The 17,835-nt window shown below is 36.8% G+C and overlaps 1 protein-coding gene across 2 annotated transcripts in view; it reads left to right on the top strand.

The window, feature by feature from the left end:
- LIN7A (lin-7 cell polarity scaffold A) overlaps positions 1 to 17,835 on the top strand; it is a 161,352-nt gene that overhangs the window by 88,376 nt on the left and 55,141 nt on the right. For both annotated transcript variants that reach the window (XM_055395772.2, XM_088836827.1), the window contains 2 exons: positions 14,897 to 14,968; positions 17,479 to 17,688. In XM_055395772.2, the coding sequence (XP_055251747.1) occupies positions 14,897 to 14,968; positions 17,479 to 17,688 (282 nt within the window). The remainder of the gene's footprint in view (positions 1 to 14,896; positions 14,969 to 17,478; positions 17,689 to 17,835) is intronic.

Genomic DNA, 17,835 nt, shown 5'->3' with positions numbered 1-17,835 from the left:
TGTTGGATACCTCAAGACCCTCACATCTTCTGACTCTTAAGTTTCTTCCAGAGGATAACATATACACAAAGGACTTCACTTACCAACTAACTAGATAATTCACAAATTATATCTTATAGCCCATATTCTTCCTCTGATCTTCAGACCTACATGTAACTGTCTACTAAGCATCTCTTGGAGATGACACAGTGATTTAAGCTCATTATCCTGCATCCAGGCCCATACCACCAAAGTAGACTGTTTTCCATCTTTTCTCACCTGGAGGCTTCCAACACCCAATTCTGTTTGGTTTACTCCTTAATTGTATTTACCATCCTGCTCTGAAGTATATCCAGCACCTCTTGCTTGCCAGAAAATAATAGTCTCATTTTCAACCATAATCCATTTATAACAACTTAAATATTGCACAGAACATACTTTAACTAAAAATTTATTCATTGGTTATTTGAAAATCCAATCTAATGAGGCGTCCTGTATTTTTACTTTTGCCTCTGACAACTTTATTATGAGCTATAATAATTTTATTCCAATCAACTGAATAATCAGGCTGGCTTTTACTGGATTAAGTTTTTTCTTTACTATTCATTCGATTAGCTGAAATGACTCATATGACAATGACAGTATATACCTAATTGATCCAAAATGTATAGTTCATTTTTCTGATAAATGTATAATTTAAAAAGTAGAAATTGATTTTACAAATCTTGCAGACTTGCAAGTACACTGGTAAATTTCAAGTCTGCTTAGCCAATAGCCTAAAATTTTGGGATCCTTCATGAGATTTCACATTGTCTTAATTCAATCAGAAAAAAAAGATTTTAAGCTCCAAACTTTGTTTGAATTTTACCCAAAATAATCACATAGAGATTATCCAGTCCCTTTGAATGGTGCTATACTAATCAGAAATGACATCTTCCCAAAATTTTGTTCAGGCGTTTCCTGTCACAGGAGACTCTGACTGTGTAACCAGGACAGGATGGGAACAGCTGCCTTAAGGGATTTCTTTTTTAGACAATGGTTAGGAAGGAGATTTCTCCCTGGTGGCTTGGCCACCTGTCATGTGGACCCTGTGGAATTTCTCCATTGTGATCTCATTTTTTCCTTAAAGTTATTAAATAATTTATACAAAATATTTGTTCAACCTTATGAAAGTTCTGTGTGTCAAGAAACCACTAGGAAATATAAACCAATTATAAAAATAAATAGAGACGTTAATAGTTAATGGCATAGTTTTTAAAATTATAATCATTCTTCACTTTTATAGTTTCACAACTAATGCTTCTGCTTTTTATAACAGAATAATTAGTTGTTAAACTATAAAACTGAACAAAGTATATTCTGTTCCTTTTGGAAAATTGAAGTATATCCAGAATTATTTTAATTCACTTAACAACAAATGATATAACTAACTTCTGGTAATTTTAAAAATGATAGGGATTCTGAAGACTGTGATAGTAAACTTAACCAATAGTTCTAGGCCTCCCTACTGAGTTTCTCTAGAACTAAAACAAGAAAAAATACAATAAGCCATCCAGTTACCATCAGGGATGAGAGAGCATTTAATCCTCTTTGGGAAGTGATCCCACATTACCCTCCTTGAGGGTTCTCTCATCCTTGCCACATCATTTGGGAAGTAGAGTGCTGGAGAACTTTCTTAATGTGCACTTCTCATTGGAATTAGCCCATGAACAACATTTTAGAAAAAGTTCCCATCCCTTTAAAACTTGCCTAGGAGGGTGGATAGGTATTTAAAGCCATCAATTTTACCTTCATCTTTATCTAAGCATTGATGATCACTTGCAATTTGAGACTGTATTTTCCTTAAGCCTGGTAATACCATTTTCATAAATTCACTGTAATGCACAAATTAGGTCACAAATTATGGACTATTTTAACTTGGCTTTTCTGATGTTGTAGTCTCCTTGTGTCCTTTAAAGCAAATTGCAAATGGCTTGTAACACATTGCAGCAGAAAGTCTTGAGTTACAAAGTTGAGTTTTGAAATGAGATTTGAAATGAGAACCATGAGAGGTAGACTTGAGATTTCAGTGCTATTAAGATGGTATCATCCTGGAGAAGGAAATGGCAACCCACTCCAGTACTTTTGCCTAGAGAATCCCATGGACAGAGGAGCCTGGCAGGCTACAGTCCATGGTGTCGCAACAGTTGGACACGACTTAGTGACTAAACTACTATCACAAGATGGTATCATAGCCAGTGGTCCAGGAGTGCTCAAATCCTCTCCTGCATTTCATCCATCTTCTTAAGGGGATACCAACCAAGGTGAAAGACTCAAATAGAAAACAAATCACCACTTTGTTATTAGCATGGAAAGCACCCAAATCCTCCTCTCTAGTGTGTCTCTTCCTGGTAAAATGTAGATTGGAGAATGAGTCTGGGCCTAGATATCCAAATGAATTCCCCATTTCCTCCAGTCTGAATCTGAGATGTCAGGTTTGGCTTAGGAAGGTAGAACAGAAAATGAGAGGAACAGGTCCATCTCCTCCAAGCCGGCAGCCCCTACCTGAGTTCCCATGACATGGGTGCAAAAAGAGCAGAAGATGGGTCTCATGGCTCCTGACCTTTTAGAGACCCTATCAGTAACCATGACCTAATAATAGTTCCTGGATGCTGACCAGTCACATGAGCAGACAGGTCTTTCCGTGAGGATATTGAGGCAATAAGTAGACAGTTGTACGGAAGCTAACACGTGAAAGGGAAGGACCAGAAACATTTAGTTCTCCCACATGTCACATTTGTTTTCACTCTTCAAATTCAGCATTTATTATTTTTGGTTTTGGTTATAAGTAATGCCACAATTTTCTGGCAGGAATGTCAGTTGACATATTGATTTTACCAGTAATACCATCAAACATCTGCTTTAATGATTGAACCCTGTTTTTAAATCATTTCAGCCTAATAGAGGTGTATTATCTTTTGCTTCTCTATACCTGTCAATATTTTTCTTGTCCAAAAGGGTGACATGTTTTCATCAAATTTGATAGTCCTAGAGAGATGTAGTGTGTGCTTAGTTGCTCAGTCGTGTCCAACTCTGCAACCCTTTGGACTATAACCTGCCAGGCTCCTCTGTCCATGGGATTTTTCAGGCAGAGTACTGGAGTGGGTTGCCATTTCCTCCTCCAGGGGATCTTCCTGACTCAGGGATCGATCCTGTGTCTCCTGCATTGCAAGCGGATTCTTTACCCACTGACCCATCTGGGAAGAGACATTACTCAAGAATTTTTTCCACAGGATTGATTTGACCCTTGATGATCTTACTGTAGTAGACATGACTTGTAACCAGTATGTGCTTTTTTCTTTTCTTTCCTTTTGAAAAAGTGGTTGGTTCTAGACATTAAATTTTATACCCTAAATTTGTGGTTTATAAGAATTCTAACACTGTGATTTTAAACAGAACATTACCACAGTTAGAAAAGCATATGGGGGCTGTATCTATACATGGATAGCTATAGATTTAAATGTGTAAAATTTAATTATGGCTGCTGTTTTTCCAAAATGAAAGAAAAAATTCTAGACAAAAATTAGATATTTAAAAAAAAAATCTCCTCCTTAATTGATGGGCCACTTTCAATTGATCTGAAATTATTTGTACAAAACCTCCCAAAATAAGCAGACCATGTGTTTGGTGATATAATCTCTATTTCTATTTTATTCTAGTCACATCTAGTAGAGTATATATATTCACATCAGGGCACTTGATTTCTGCATGCATGGACTCTATTAAACGCAATTAAATTTAGAACCACACAGGTTTATTTTATATATTAATACCTCCCTTGGCCTAAAATTAACTAACATAAAAACTGCTGAGTTTATATTTTGATAAATACACTGGCTTAGTATTGTGAATGTTGTCCAAAAACCTAGGTGACCTTTAATTATATGAGAACGTGAGGGATCTCAACCTTCACTTTTAATGTTATGAAAGTATTTAATATTTTAAAATCAGAGTCCACATCAAATAATTTTTCTTTATTCAACTCTTATCTGAGTTTCCAATTCTGAAAAATCAAGAAATTCATTTAAAAATTATAGATAGCTGTAGATGTAAGTATCAGTCTCAATACTCACATTGCATTTTTTTTCCTGCTTGCTTTTTAATAAAAACCTACATTTAACAAGCTTTAATGAACACGATAATATGGTAGGATTTGGGCCATGTAATTTTCCCACTTAGACTTTTTTCATTCTTTTTCTGTAATCCGATCGTATGTCTTCTTACTTTTCTCCCTCTTGAGGTTTAATGTCATTTTCATTTTTCACAATGTTGCTCTAAGTTTTCTTTCTTTTCTCCAGTCACTGATATGGAGGAGTTTATTTAATCTTGACTGTAATTCTATTGACATTTTAGTAGTTAGCTTGTCTGTAATAAGGCACTGGAGTATTCTATGTTTGAAAGAGATATTACCATTCATTAAAGTATGCGTTGCTTTCCACATTTATAAATTTTGAGGAATGGGGGCTAGTATCATCTTCTTATTATAATAAATACTTTCTTAAATATATGTAGGGCTTCCCTGGTGGCTCAGACGGTGAAGAATCCGCTTGCAATGTGGGAGACCTGGATTTGATCCCTGGGTTGGGAAGATCCCCTGGAGAAAGGAATGGCTCCCTACTCCAGTATTCTGGCCTGGAGAATTCCATGGACTGTATATGTATAGTCCATTGGGTTGCGAAAAATTGGACATGACTGAGCTACTTTCACTTTAAATATATGTAGGTTTTTATGTTTCAAAGTTTTTATTTTTAGTTTCCAAAATAACAGTTAAGTTTCTGAATATTTTCATCTCTTAAATATTTTCTGTCTTTTTAAAAATCAGGCATATACTTGCTATAAAGTGATACTTCCCCTTTTCAGTGTAAAGTTTCAGAGCTTTAATAATCCCATGTAGTCATCTTAACCATAACCTATATCAAGGTATTAGAACAGTTCTAACACTCCCCCAATTTTCTCATGCCTGATAGTCAATCTATTCCCACTCCCAGCTACTGACAACCTTCGATCTCTTTTCTGTCCTTATTTATTATTTTGCCTTTTCCTGAGTGTCATATAAATGAAATCATTAGAGAGTCTGGCTTCTTTCACTGAGCAGCATGCAGTTGAGATTCATCCACATGGTTGCACGTATGAATAGCTTGCTCCTTTTTATTGCCCAGCAGTATTCCATTGTACAGATGTGCTTCCGTTTGATTATGCATCTACCTTTGAAGGCTATTGAGTTGTTACCAGTTTGTGGTGATTATGAATAAAGCATGCTTGCCTCTCATTCTTATATGAATATACATTTTTATTTATCTTGGATAAATAGCTAAATGTAGGTAATGAATCTTACAAGATTAGGTTTAAATCTATAGAAAATTATTATTTTGTTTTCTCAGGAGGATGTGGCATTTTTCCATTCCCACTAGCAATGTACAAGATTTCTAGTTATTTAGCACTCTTGCCGTACTAGTTATTGTCAGAATTTTTTAAAATCTCAACATTTTAGTAAGTGTGTACATGGATCTAACTGTGGTTTTAGTTTGAATTTCCTGGTTATTAATGATGTTGACTATGTTTTCATAGTTGCCACCCATGTATCTTCCTTGATGACATGCCTGTTCAGATACTTTACCCATTTTTTTTTTTTTTTGGACTTGCCAGGAGGCTTATGGAATCTCAGTTCCCCAACCAAGGATTGAATCTGCGCTACAGCAGTGAAAGTCTGGAATCCTAACCAAAACTCTCTCTATTTTACCCAGTTTTTAATTGGATTGTTTTCTTGTTACTGACTTTTGAGAGCTCTTTATATATTCTGGATAGGAGACCATTTTTAGCTTTGTATTTTACAAACATTTCCTCTCAGGCAGCTTGTCTTTTCATTTTCCTAGTTAATTTCTGCATTTTTAACTGTATTTTTATTCTTTACTCTTAGTCTCTAAACCCTCATATTAACAAATTTACTTTGATTTCTAACAAAACTTGCAACTTTTGGAACTGGAAGAGGCTAGAAGAAAACAGACTCCAAATATAGTATAGTTACGTATAACATTTACTTGAATAATATAGCAGTGAGGAATTCTCTTGGCTGAAAATAGCATAAAATCCAACTTGAGTGGCTTAGACGAATAAGACTGTTTTTCTTCATTACAAGAAGTTGAGAGTAGGCAGCTGATCACAGGGATTCAGGAGTCCCATGTGATCAGAGCTGATGTCTATACGTTTTGTTGGCCTTTCTCTTGCAGTTAAAGGTTGCTATCACAGCTGATAATATTCACTCAGACAAGAAACAGAGGGAGAAAAAAGGACAGTACTTGTACCAAGACAGCAACACTTTCACAGAAACCTCTCATCTACTTCCAGTTGAATTCTCACTGGACAGAACTGGGTCATGTGTCTAGTCAGTGCTGGGAGGAGGGGGTTGAAAATAGCACTTGGGTAAGGTGAGCCTACCTTGTGTCTGTCTCACGCAACAACTTTAAAATGACATCCAAATGCATAAGTCAATAAAATTGTCTGCAAGATCAGAAGATAACAACCTGAATCTAGTTTTGGACTCAAAAGGTTTTTTATACTTGCTGGCCAAGCAGCTAAACTCTAAAGGCATCTTGCCAACTGAATCTTAGACATGCATGTAATAGTGATAATAAAAATATGGTAGCTATTATAATAAAAGTATAAGAATAAGATGTCATGGTTCATGAAGCCACATAACTTTTTCTTCTTTGGCTAACTCTTGAAGAAAGTGTTTTACAAAGTAGAAAAGTAAGATTCATAGATAGTATGTTCCTTAAAGTCACATAGAAAAGGGACTGACAACAAGAAACTCATGATATAGAGTTGACATCCCTTTCCTACATCTCTGTACCAATCAGAGTTTTCAAGATCAAGAACAATGATTCAGTGTAAAGTTTATATTGACACTGTCTACATAGTCTATGATAAATGAAAGCTCAGAGGCAAAAATCCTCTTGCACTTGAATTTTAGCTCTTTGTTTTCACTCTGTCTAACTGGGAACCGTGAACTTGGTACACAGGAGAAGCTTTTGCTATGTTTGAATTTGTTATTCTCTCAGTGTCAGTGACATTTTTTCTCTCCAGAAAAAGTAAACTATCTGCTTTTAAATATAAAGAAAAAGTAAAATTTAAATCTTTCACTTAAAATATTTTAAAATAGCCTCTCTATAGTAAACATTAAGATTAGCTCAAAGTTTAAGAAGCAGCCAGTATTTTTTTTTTTCATATTTTGGCCCATATGCCTAACATACTGAGTAGAATAGCCCATAAGTGAATATTAGCCGAATGAATTAATGAATGAATCTTTTTGAACCAACTCACTACACTTCCAATGCTTTTATTGAATTGATCTGTATTTGTCGATTTTCAGTATCTTAGAATAGATTCTGGGCTTTCCTGGTGGCTCTGCCTGCAGTGCGGGAGACTTGGGTTCAATCCCTGGGTTCTGAAGATCCCCTGGAGGAGGGCATGGCAACCCACTCCAGTATTCTGGCCTAGAGACTCCCATGGACAGAGGAGCCTGGTGGGCTACATTCCACGGGGTAGCACAGAGTCAGACACGACTGAGCAACTAAGCACGGCACAGCACAGCAGAATAGGTTCTAAATATACAAAGTGCTTGTTGAATTTGTGGGATTTATTCAAGGTTACAGAATTATTGATTAAAATGTAAAGTGAAACTCTGTAGAAGAGTTTTTATAAATTATTTGACTTTTCACTAGGAATTAAATGTATCATATCCAAGAGAATATGCTTAGAAATAGTGTAGGTGAAGTTTGCCAAATGTTTGGGGACCCAAAAGATTCAGAGGACCAAAAGCCCCATCCACTGTCCCTTGAAGAAGCCCATGAAGCAGTTTTCTGTTTTCCCTTCAGAAACTTTCTCAGGGTATCTGGAAAGTACTTTAGCTTTCCATAACAACTTTCTTCAAAAATTTATACTTTTACAATTGTCCTCGAAAAGTAAGATAGGCAGGGATAGGCTTTGCCCCTTAGGAAATAAAAGGCTAAGAAACGTTCATACGATGACACCGCTAATGAAAAAATAATGTCTGCAGGCTTTGACTTAGAACGTGACCTTTATAGCTCACTTTTGAAAGCCAAGTAATCAGAATCTATTGTATTTTATAGGATGAAAGCTGACAATAATACTCGATTTCACTTAGTATGTTATAACCAGAAAATGTTGTTTCACTTTCATTTGGAGTGATATATTTGTTGATTTCAGAACTGTAGTGTAAATTTACAGCTACCACTTGTTTAGTGGTATAAATATACAAAATCCGGAAACTTTTATTCTGAATATAAGAACTTGTGACATCTGCACATCTGTTTCAACATATGTTGTCAAAATAGTAGTGGTCTGATGTTATCTCAATATAAGAAGACCTGATGTGGTTGAAAGAAATATTTGAGAGGCAGTTAGATATGAATTTCCGTACCAAATTGACCACTGACTAGCTGTGTGGTTGTGGGCATGTTGCCATCGCCACGGCTGTTTTCTTGTGTGCAGAATACCTGAACCACAAGTTGTGAGAATGAAACGAATATAAAATGCTTAGCACTACACTTGGCCCACACTTGATATCTGACTCCACTAATTATTGCATATCAAAAGAAAATAGGTATCTCTATTTATTAGTTCAGGGTTTTCCAATCTCAGCTTCATTGACATTTTCGTCGGTAATTCATTATTGGAATGGGAGCAGGCTACCCTGACCATTGTAGGATGTTTAGCAGCATCCCACTCTACATACTAGAGGCCAGAAACACCATCACTCTCCCCATTTGTAACAACCCAAGATGTCTCCAGACATTGTTCAGTGTCTCCTGGAGATGAGGGCAAAATTGTCCCTAGTTGAGAACCACAGTCTTTGATCAATTCTTCCTAAAAGTGGTCACAGCCTCCTAGTCCTAGAAGATTCTTCCTCAAAGTTCCCAGGGTCAAATACATTGGGAAACATTAAATAGTAATAATAGTAATTAATTTTTTATGCATTTACTATATCCCATGGACAGTTCTTACTTCATTGAATCTTCACAACAAAAGAACTACAAGTTAGTTGCTGCTTTAAGCACATTTTTCAAATTAAAAATTGAGCTGCAGAGAAATCAAGTAACTGCTCAAGGCTTAGGGTTTGTTTCCTCCAGAGCCTGTGCAGTTATCTGTACACACTACTTCTTGTATAGCCTGGTTTTAAATTCACAATTCATACTGGGATGTTAAGGATAATTATTCTTAATTCATATTTATCTCAGACTCTTAGAAAATTATTTTTTAGTTTTGTGCTTCAATCTTCCTCCTTTTATTTTTTATTGAAATATAATTGACATATATTAGTTTCAAATGTACAACACAGCAATTCAATATTTGTCTACATTGTGAAATAATCACCACAGTAAGTCTAGTTAGCATCCATAACTGTGAATAGTTACCAATTTTTTTCTTTTTTTCCTTGTGAGGAGGACTTTTATGATCTACTCTCTTAGCAACTTTTAAATATACAATACATAGCTCTATGGTGTCACAGAGTCAGACATGACTAAGCACGCATATATACACAGTACTGTTAACTGTCCACTGTATTCCCATGACTGATTTTATAACTGAAGTTTGTACCTTTTGGCCAACCCCAACCCTCCTCTCTGGCAACCACCAATCTGTTTTCTGTTTCTGTGAGCTTGGTTCTATTTGTTTGCTTGTTTTGTTGTTGTTGTTTACATGCAACACATAAGTGAGATCATATGATATTTATCTTTCTCTGTCTGACTTATTTTAGTTAGCATAATGCCTTCAGGATCCATCTACTTTATTACAAATTACAAGATTTTATTCTTTGGCTGACTAGTATTCCGTTGCCTGTTTATCCATTGATGTCTACTTAGTTCATTTCTATACCTTGGCTCTCCTAAATAATGCTGCAATGAACATGGTGTGTGCATATATCTTTTTGAGTCGGTGTTTTCATTTTCTTTGGATAAATGCCCAAAAGTGCAATTACTGGATCCATAATGTAATTCTGTTTTTAATTTTTTGAGGAAATTTCACAATATTTTCCGTAGTAACCATTGCGGGGACCAACCACTAATGGGACTTCATTGGTGGCTCAGATGGTAAAGCATCTGCCTACAGTGCGAGAGACCCAGGTTCGACCCCCGGGAAGATCCTCTGGAGAAGGCAGTGGCAACCCACTCCAGTACTCTTTTGCCTGAAAATCCCACGGACAGAGGAGCCTGGTAGGCTACAGTCCGTAGGGTCGCAAAGAGTCTGACACGACTGAGCAACTTCACTTTCACTTTACACTAATTTACAATTGCACCAGCAGTGCATGGCAGTTTTCTTTTCTCCACATCCTTTCCAACTCTTGCTATTTCTTGTCTTTTCGGTAATACCCATTCTAACAGGTGTGAGATGATATCTTATGGTTTTGATTTGCATCCCCTGATGATTAGTGATGTGTTAGTAACAGGAGAAGGCAATGGCAACCCACTCCAGTACTCTTGCTTGGAAAATCCCATGGGCAGAGGAGCCTGGTAGGCTGCAATCCATGGGGTCGCTAAGAGTTAGACACGACTGAGCGACTTCACTTTCACTTTTCACTTTCATGCATTGGAGAAGGAAATGACAACCCACTCCAGTGTTCTTGCCTGGAGAATCCCAGGGACAGGGGAAGCCTGGTGGGCTGCCGTCTATGGGGTCGCACAGAGTTGGACACGACTGAAGTGACTTAGCAGCAGCAGCAGCAGTAGTAACGTTGAGTTTCTTTTCATGTGCCTGTTGGCCATCTGTATGTCTTCTCTGGAAAAATGTCAATTCAGATACCCTGCGCATTTTTAAATTAGACTCTTTTGTTTTTGCTGTTGAGTTTGTTTATTTTGAATATTATCCTCTTATCAGATATGTGATTTGCAAATATTTTCTCCCATTCAGTAAGTTGCTTTTTCATTTTGTTGATGGCTTCCCTTGCTGTGCAGAAGCTTTTTAATTTGATATAGTCTTATTTTTTTATTTTTGCTTTTGTTACCTTTGCTTTTAGAGTCAGATCCAAAACATTATCTCTGAGATCACTATCAAGAAACTTACCAGCTATATTTTCTTCTATGAGTTTTACAGTTTTATGTCTAACATTCAAGTGTTTAATCCATTTTGAATGAATTTGTGCGTATGGTCTAAGATAACTGTTCAGTTTCATTCTTTTGCATGTGGCTGTCCAGAAAACTGGACAGCCACATGCAAACACCACCCTTATGGCAGAAAGTGAAGAGGAACTAAAAAGCCTCTTGATGAAAGTGAAAGAGGAGAGTGAAAAGGTTGGCTTGAAGCTCAACATTCAGAAAACAAAGATCATGGCATCTGGGTCCCATCACTTCATGGGAAACAGATTGGGAAACAGTGGAAACAGTGTCAGACTTTATTTTTGGGAGCTCCAAAATCACTGCAGATGCTGATTGCAGTCATGAAATTAAAAGACGCTTATTCCTTGGAAGGAAAGTTATGACCAACCTAGATAGTATATTAAAAAGCAGAGACATTACTTTGCCAACAAAGGTCCATCTAGTCAAGGCTATGGTTTTTCCCGTGGTCATGTATGGATGTGAGAGTTGGACTATGAAGAAAGCTGATCGCCGAAGAATTGATGCTTTGAACTGTGGTGCTGGAGAAGACTTTTGAGAGTCCCTTGGACTGCAAGGAGATCCAAGCAGTCCATTCTAAAGGAGATCAGTCCTGGGTGTTCATTGGAAGGACTGATGCTAAAGCTGAAACTCCAATACTTTGGCCACCTCATGCGATGAGTTGACTCACTGGAAAAGACTCTAATGCTGGGAGGGATTGGGGGTGGGAGGAGAAGGGGACAACAGAGAATGAGATGGCTGGATGGCATCACCGATTCGATGGACATGAGTTTTAATGAACTCCGGGAGTTGGTGATGGACAAGGAGGCCTGGCGTGCTGTGATTCATGGGATCGCAAAGAGTTGGACACGACTGAGTGACTGAACTGAACTGAACTGTCCAGTTTTCTGAACAGTGTCTATTTTTAAGACTGTCCTTTCTCTATTGTGTATTCTTATTTCCATTATCATAAATTAATTGACCATACATGTACAGGTTTATTTCTGGGCCCTCCATTCTGTCACATTGATCTATATCTGTTTTTAATGTCAACACCATACAGTTTTGGTCACTACAGCTTTGTAATATACTTGGAAACCAAAGTGGGTGATGCCTCCAGCTTTGTTCTCCTTTTTCAAGATTTCTTTGTCTATTCAAGGTCTTTTGTGGTTCCATATAAATTTTAGGATTACGTTCTATTTTTATGAAAAATGTCTTTGGAATTTTTATAAGAATTGCATTGAATCAGTAGATTGTGTTAAACTTAGATAAATGAGAGTCTTCCTGATGGAAGGGCATTCCAAACAGAACACACAGCATGTGCAAAGGCCTGAACAACTCAGAGGGTGTGATATGTTTGGTTAATGCTCAGAGAGGAGGAAAGGAAGTAGGAAAACTGGAGTAAAGAGAGCAGACTGGGTTCTGCCTTGTTCTGCTAGCTGGACCTTTGTAAGCATTTGACTTTGCAACCTTTCCTGTAAGGGCAACAGGCAGCCAGGAGCACCGAAGCAGCATGGTCTGGTTGATGATAATAACTAAAGCCCATAGTGCTTTGTTGGTGGAAAGACCCGGTTGACATTAATGCAGTGCTTTAAGCAACAGATAGTAAGTCAGGATGGAGCAAAGGGGTCAAATCTGAGAGAGTTTTAACAAGTGAAAGAGGCTAGAGAAAATCTTCCTCTTGAATAGGCTGTAAGACCAAATAAGTGGCATTTGTGGAAGGGCTTTTTCCACAAAACAAATTGATGTACTGTCCAGGAAGTAGCATGGAAATATGTACAGCAGCTATTTTGATAATCTGGAGAATTTGCATTAACAGGCCCCAGTTCCACAAAATGCTCTTCAGAAAGCTCTGCTCGTCCCTGTTTAGATTTCCTACAGAAACTGGATACCCCAGTTGTTTAGTGGAAGTACAAGATAAAAGGTAGATTCTGAGTAGTTCACCTGTCTTTCTAGTGCAGACTACTTTGTCTTTCTTCTCCTTAAATATACTACCTGGGGAAGATGAATCAGCATTAGTGGGGAATTCAACCAAATCTATTTGAGAAACGAGCCAAGAAAAAAATGTAGAGAAATTAGTCCCAGACACTCAGTGAATGGTTGTTGAATGGATGAATTAATCAACTTTTGAATTGACCTTAATAACTTTTAACTTAAGCATATAAAGTAAGATTAATAGAAAGGAAAATAATCTTCAATTTAAATTTTCCTATTTTATCTTTTATTGGTATAGCTTATGGGTCACTCCTGAAATATACTCCAGTATAATACCAAATGGACTTTTACCTTTGTGCTTTGCTGTGCTGTGCTTTGTCGTTCAGTCGTATCAAACTCTTTGCAACTCCATGGACTGTAACCTGCCAGGCTCCTCTGTCCATGGGATTTGCCAGGCAATAATACTGGAGTGGGTTGCCATTTCCTTCTCCAGGGGATGTTCCCGACCCAGGGATCAAACTCGGGTCTCCTGCTTCGCAGGCAGATTCTTTACTGTCTGAACTACCATGGGAAGAGGGAGGTGCCATTTGAGGACACTGAATCCAAGAACAGACCTAAGCTGGGAGTATGAGAAAGCCAGGACTCTTACTTTAGCAACTTAAATGAGAGGCTTGATGTGGCATGCATGAACAGTTCCCACCATGGGAAGATTTATTATTTAAATCTTCAAATGAGCATATAATCAAGCATGCAATTTAATCATGTTACTTTTCAAAATATCTTCTTCAAACTGTCCTTTAAAAGTCATCTTCTATACTTCAGTTTATTTAAAATTAAGCAATATATTTTAGCAACTGATTTTCTAACCCCACCCCTGGTAGTTTAGAGGAAAAACAATATTTTTGTTATGTTTCAACAGTCTCTATAGTTGTGTCTAGAATCATACTTGGTAATAATATGTTCTGTCTAAGAAGTGCCTGTTGGGCTTGGCGTTCTGAGAGTGTTATTTCAGATAAAAGGAACCATACAAAATAATTATTATCTACTCATTTTTCAGATGGACAAAAAGAATCAAAGTTTTAAAGTGGTTCAACCTAGACCTCATAGTTCCCAAATTATATTAAAAGGCTCAAACACAGGTCCCTTAGTCAGCAAAACCTATATGCTTACTCTAGCATCATTCTAGACTCAGATTTTACCCCTCCATCCTTTCCATTTCACCTGAATGTTAATGTGAACCTGTAGTTTATATGTTGTTCTGTATACCAGTTCCGGGACTCTCTTACTTCGCTTGTCTTTGCTCCTGAATCTCTTTAGTTACAAGTTAGGACTTTGTACCAGTAACACATTCCAACATGCATACCTTCCATTGTTCAAGGAAAAGATACTGTAGCCTCAGTGTTGTGGAATATTAATTTTGAAAACTATTTTTAAAGTATCACCTAGATTCAGGAAATAACTATATACATCATTTTTATTACATATTTGAGAGATAGAACTGTAAATAATGGCAAAAATTTTTACCAAAGGGTTTTTTATAAAATCAGATATAAAAGTTTTATTACTTGATAAACAAGGAATGCCAAATTTAAAACTTCTGAATAAAAATGATTGCCTTATCTTTTCTACAGAAACCTCCTCCAACCCATCCAAAAAAAAAAAAAAATAGGAGGAATTTTTGGATCAAATTATCAGGATAATTGATCGAGACCTGTTTCACTTTGTGATAGGGAACTTCTATCTTAACAATGAAAATGTATTGTCCTATCTTCAATGAAAGAATTGATATTCTTAATGTTCTTACACATTCTTTTTTTATGTGAACATTTTAGGTGTATCAATATATGCATGAAACGATAACTGTTAATGGCTGTCCTGAATTCCGTGCCAGGGCCACAGCAAAGGTAAGACTTGAGTAACTTTAAAAATATCCTTAACCCCAGTGATCTAGTAATTGATTGTGCGCGTGTGTGTTTCAGGTATTCTCGTGTGTACACTGTAAGAGAATTTAGACATCAGTGGCAGCCCAGAGTCTAGAACCAGTACTACTTCCCAGGTAAAAATCCTAATGGAAAATTGAACGTTTCTGCTGCTTCTGTAGCTTAAGAAAGGAGAATGATTTCATTAAACTCACTAAATGTTCATTTGGCACAAGCAAATCTACTGGTTCATCGTATAAAATACTTCTTGGTTTTCTGACATGTTCTTCTGATCCAAAAGAATCTGTTCACTATTCACTGCATGGAAATTTATTTGCACAAGTCTAAAGATTTGACTCAAGCTAGACATGGCAAGAACTCACCTGATACCCACTGATGCAGGAATTTTCCATGTACTACTCAGCAGAGCAGCTGAACGAATACGATATTGACCTAAAGGGAAGGCTTGTCAGCTATTGTGCTAGAGACGACATTTGCTCTTTAAAAACTCCAATCCAGAGATTGCAGAGACCCTACGAATGAAAATGTTACAACAGTAGGATCATGAGATTATATGAAAAATAGACCATAGGAAAGAACAGTTTTAACCTAAATCACTAGTGCAGTTCTTATTTTATAAGTGCAGAAATGTTATATAGTAGATACACATTTGCTTTTTAAAAGCTTTTCTCTTTCTAATAATATATAAGAAATAACTGTTGGAAATAATCAGAATTTTCCATTTGATTCTTTTGTGTTACATCACCTCTTACTTGGTTTCTCTCCTGACTTTTAAGTTTTCATTCTGTAACTGAACACTGTAGACTTGTGACTATTTTTTTCATTTTTGTTGTTTAATTTTTTTTTAACCCAGGCACAAAAAGTGTATTATTATCATTACATCATGCTTTGCTTGTACTGAAGTGAAACACACACAGAAAAATGATCCCTACATGGTTTAATTAAGGGGAAAGTGAATTATGTAGTATTTTACCATTCTCATTTCTTATTCATGTAGAACAGCAGGATAGCAGCATAATGTTGCAATAGCACAATATTTTCTGGTTGTTTCTGGGCTGTCTGCATTGCATCCATGTCAGCCATTAAAACCTATGCATGACAACAGGGTTTGCATGAGCAAATGCATGTAGCTAAAAACAAGCCATTATTTCCATTTCACTCACTATCTTTCACTAAATGCAGACAGTAGCATAATGCTAAGTTGATGTGTTAATGCTGTGTGTGAAAAAGAATGTACAGTTGTTGGGAATCAGTATTTTCACAGTGTTCAGTAAATCGCTTTATAATAGACATCTAACCAGCTGTGGCTAAGGCAGGTTACTGGAGGTGGAAAATAAGAAGCAGGCAATATTCTTACTTTATTTCCATGGAAGGGAGGGGGTGAAAACTAATGGTAAGTTGTTTCTTTAACTTATTTTTTTAAACTAATATATATGAGTTTTAAAATAAACTTATGTCCATATTAAATTGTATTTTGTACATCTAGGTATAAAACCATGGACTTCTCATTTTACCTGCATTGCTAGAGTAGTTGAAATATTAATTTTAAATATAAGGGGAAAAAAAAACCTGTGCCAGATAAGAGGACCTCTTATAATAATATGGAATACTGATGTGAAATAATTATAATCTGTTTGAATCTATTATTTTGTTTTAGCTTTTTTTTCTTTTAGGCATTTTCAATTTAGGTAAAAAGAAACTGAATTTGCTAAGCCAGTGGTTTTGCAATAGCAAAATTCTAGATGTATTCACCAGGATACATGTATATGTATATATATATATATATATATACATATATAAGTCCTCCTTGGTGTATTGAGTAAACATTTATGAACATTTATCAGGTGTCGCTACTGGTAAAGGACCCGGCCACCAATTCAGGAAACGTAAGAGATGCAGGTTCGATCCCTGGATCAGGAAGATCCTCTGGAGGAGGGCACGGCAATCCACTCCAGTATTCTTGCCTAGAGAACCCCATGTGTGACCATAGGGTCACAGAGTCAGACTCAACTGAAGCTACTTCATGCCTGCACAAGCACCAAGTTAGACTGTGTAATACAAAAGAGTGGAAGCCACAACCTCAGCCCGTGAGGTGCTGGTGATCAACATGTATATAATATATGCAATAATTATAGTTTATGCACCGTAGGTAGGTATTATATGCACCAAAGCTATTTGGAATCCAAGGATAGGAACTGCATCTAACCAAGGTCTCTGGGAAAGATTTTTATGAAAAAGGGAAAACTTTATCATAATGGGTAAGATGTAGAAAGGTAGAATTAGTTGGGCTGAGCTTTACCAAAGAAAGGAACTATAAAGGACATCTAAATGAAGACAGCCCCCTCCCTTTTGTATTCTTTCTTTCACAGGAGAATGCTATAAAATAGGAGGAGTTGCCTGGTCTACGCACTGCAAATCATGTGAATAGCCTTATTTCCCTCGTTTTATCACCAAATGATCATCTTTTCTTTCAGGCTACAGTTGCAGCTTTTGCAGCTAGTGAAGGCCATTCTCACCCTCGGGTAGTCGAACTGCCAAAGACAGATGAAGGCCTTGGTTTTAACGTGATGGGAGGAAAGGAGCAAAATTCTCCCATTTATATCTCTCGCATCATTCCTGGAGGGGTCGCTGAAAGGCATGGAGGCCTCAAGAGAGGAGACCAGCTGCTATCAGTGAATGGCGTGGTATGTTCATAACATTATCAGAGGTTTTTTACTCTAAGTACATCCTCCCCTCCCCCCACAACTGTTATTGAATCAGTATTGAAATCCTAGAGCAAATCTTTATTTTGTGTGCAAACAGCTTCCTAAGCATTGATGGATATCAAACCT

This window comes from Moschus berezovskii, chromosome 6, assembly GCF_049115385.1.
Source record: "Moschus berezovskii isolate FMDL1 chromosome 6, NW_MosBer_1.0, whole genome shotgun sequence".
Lineage (NCBI taxonomy): Eukaryota > Metazoa > Chordata > Mammalia > Artiodactyla > Moschidae > Moschus > Moschus berezovskii.
Note: the sequence above shows the minus strand (reverse complement) of the source record. Positions and strands in the feature narration are given on the sequence as shown.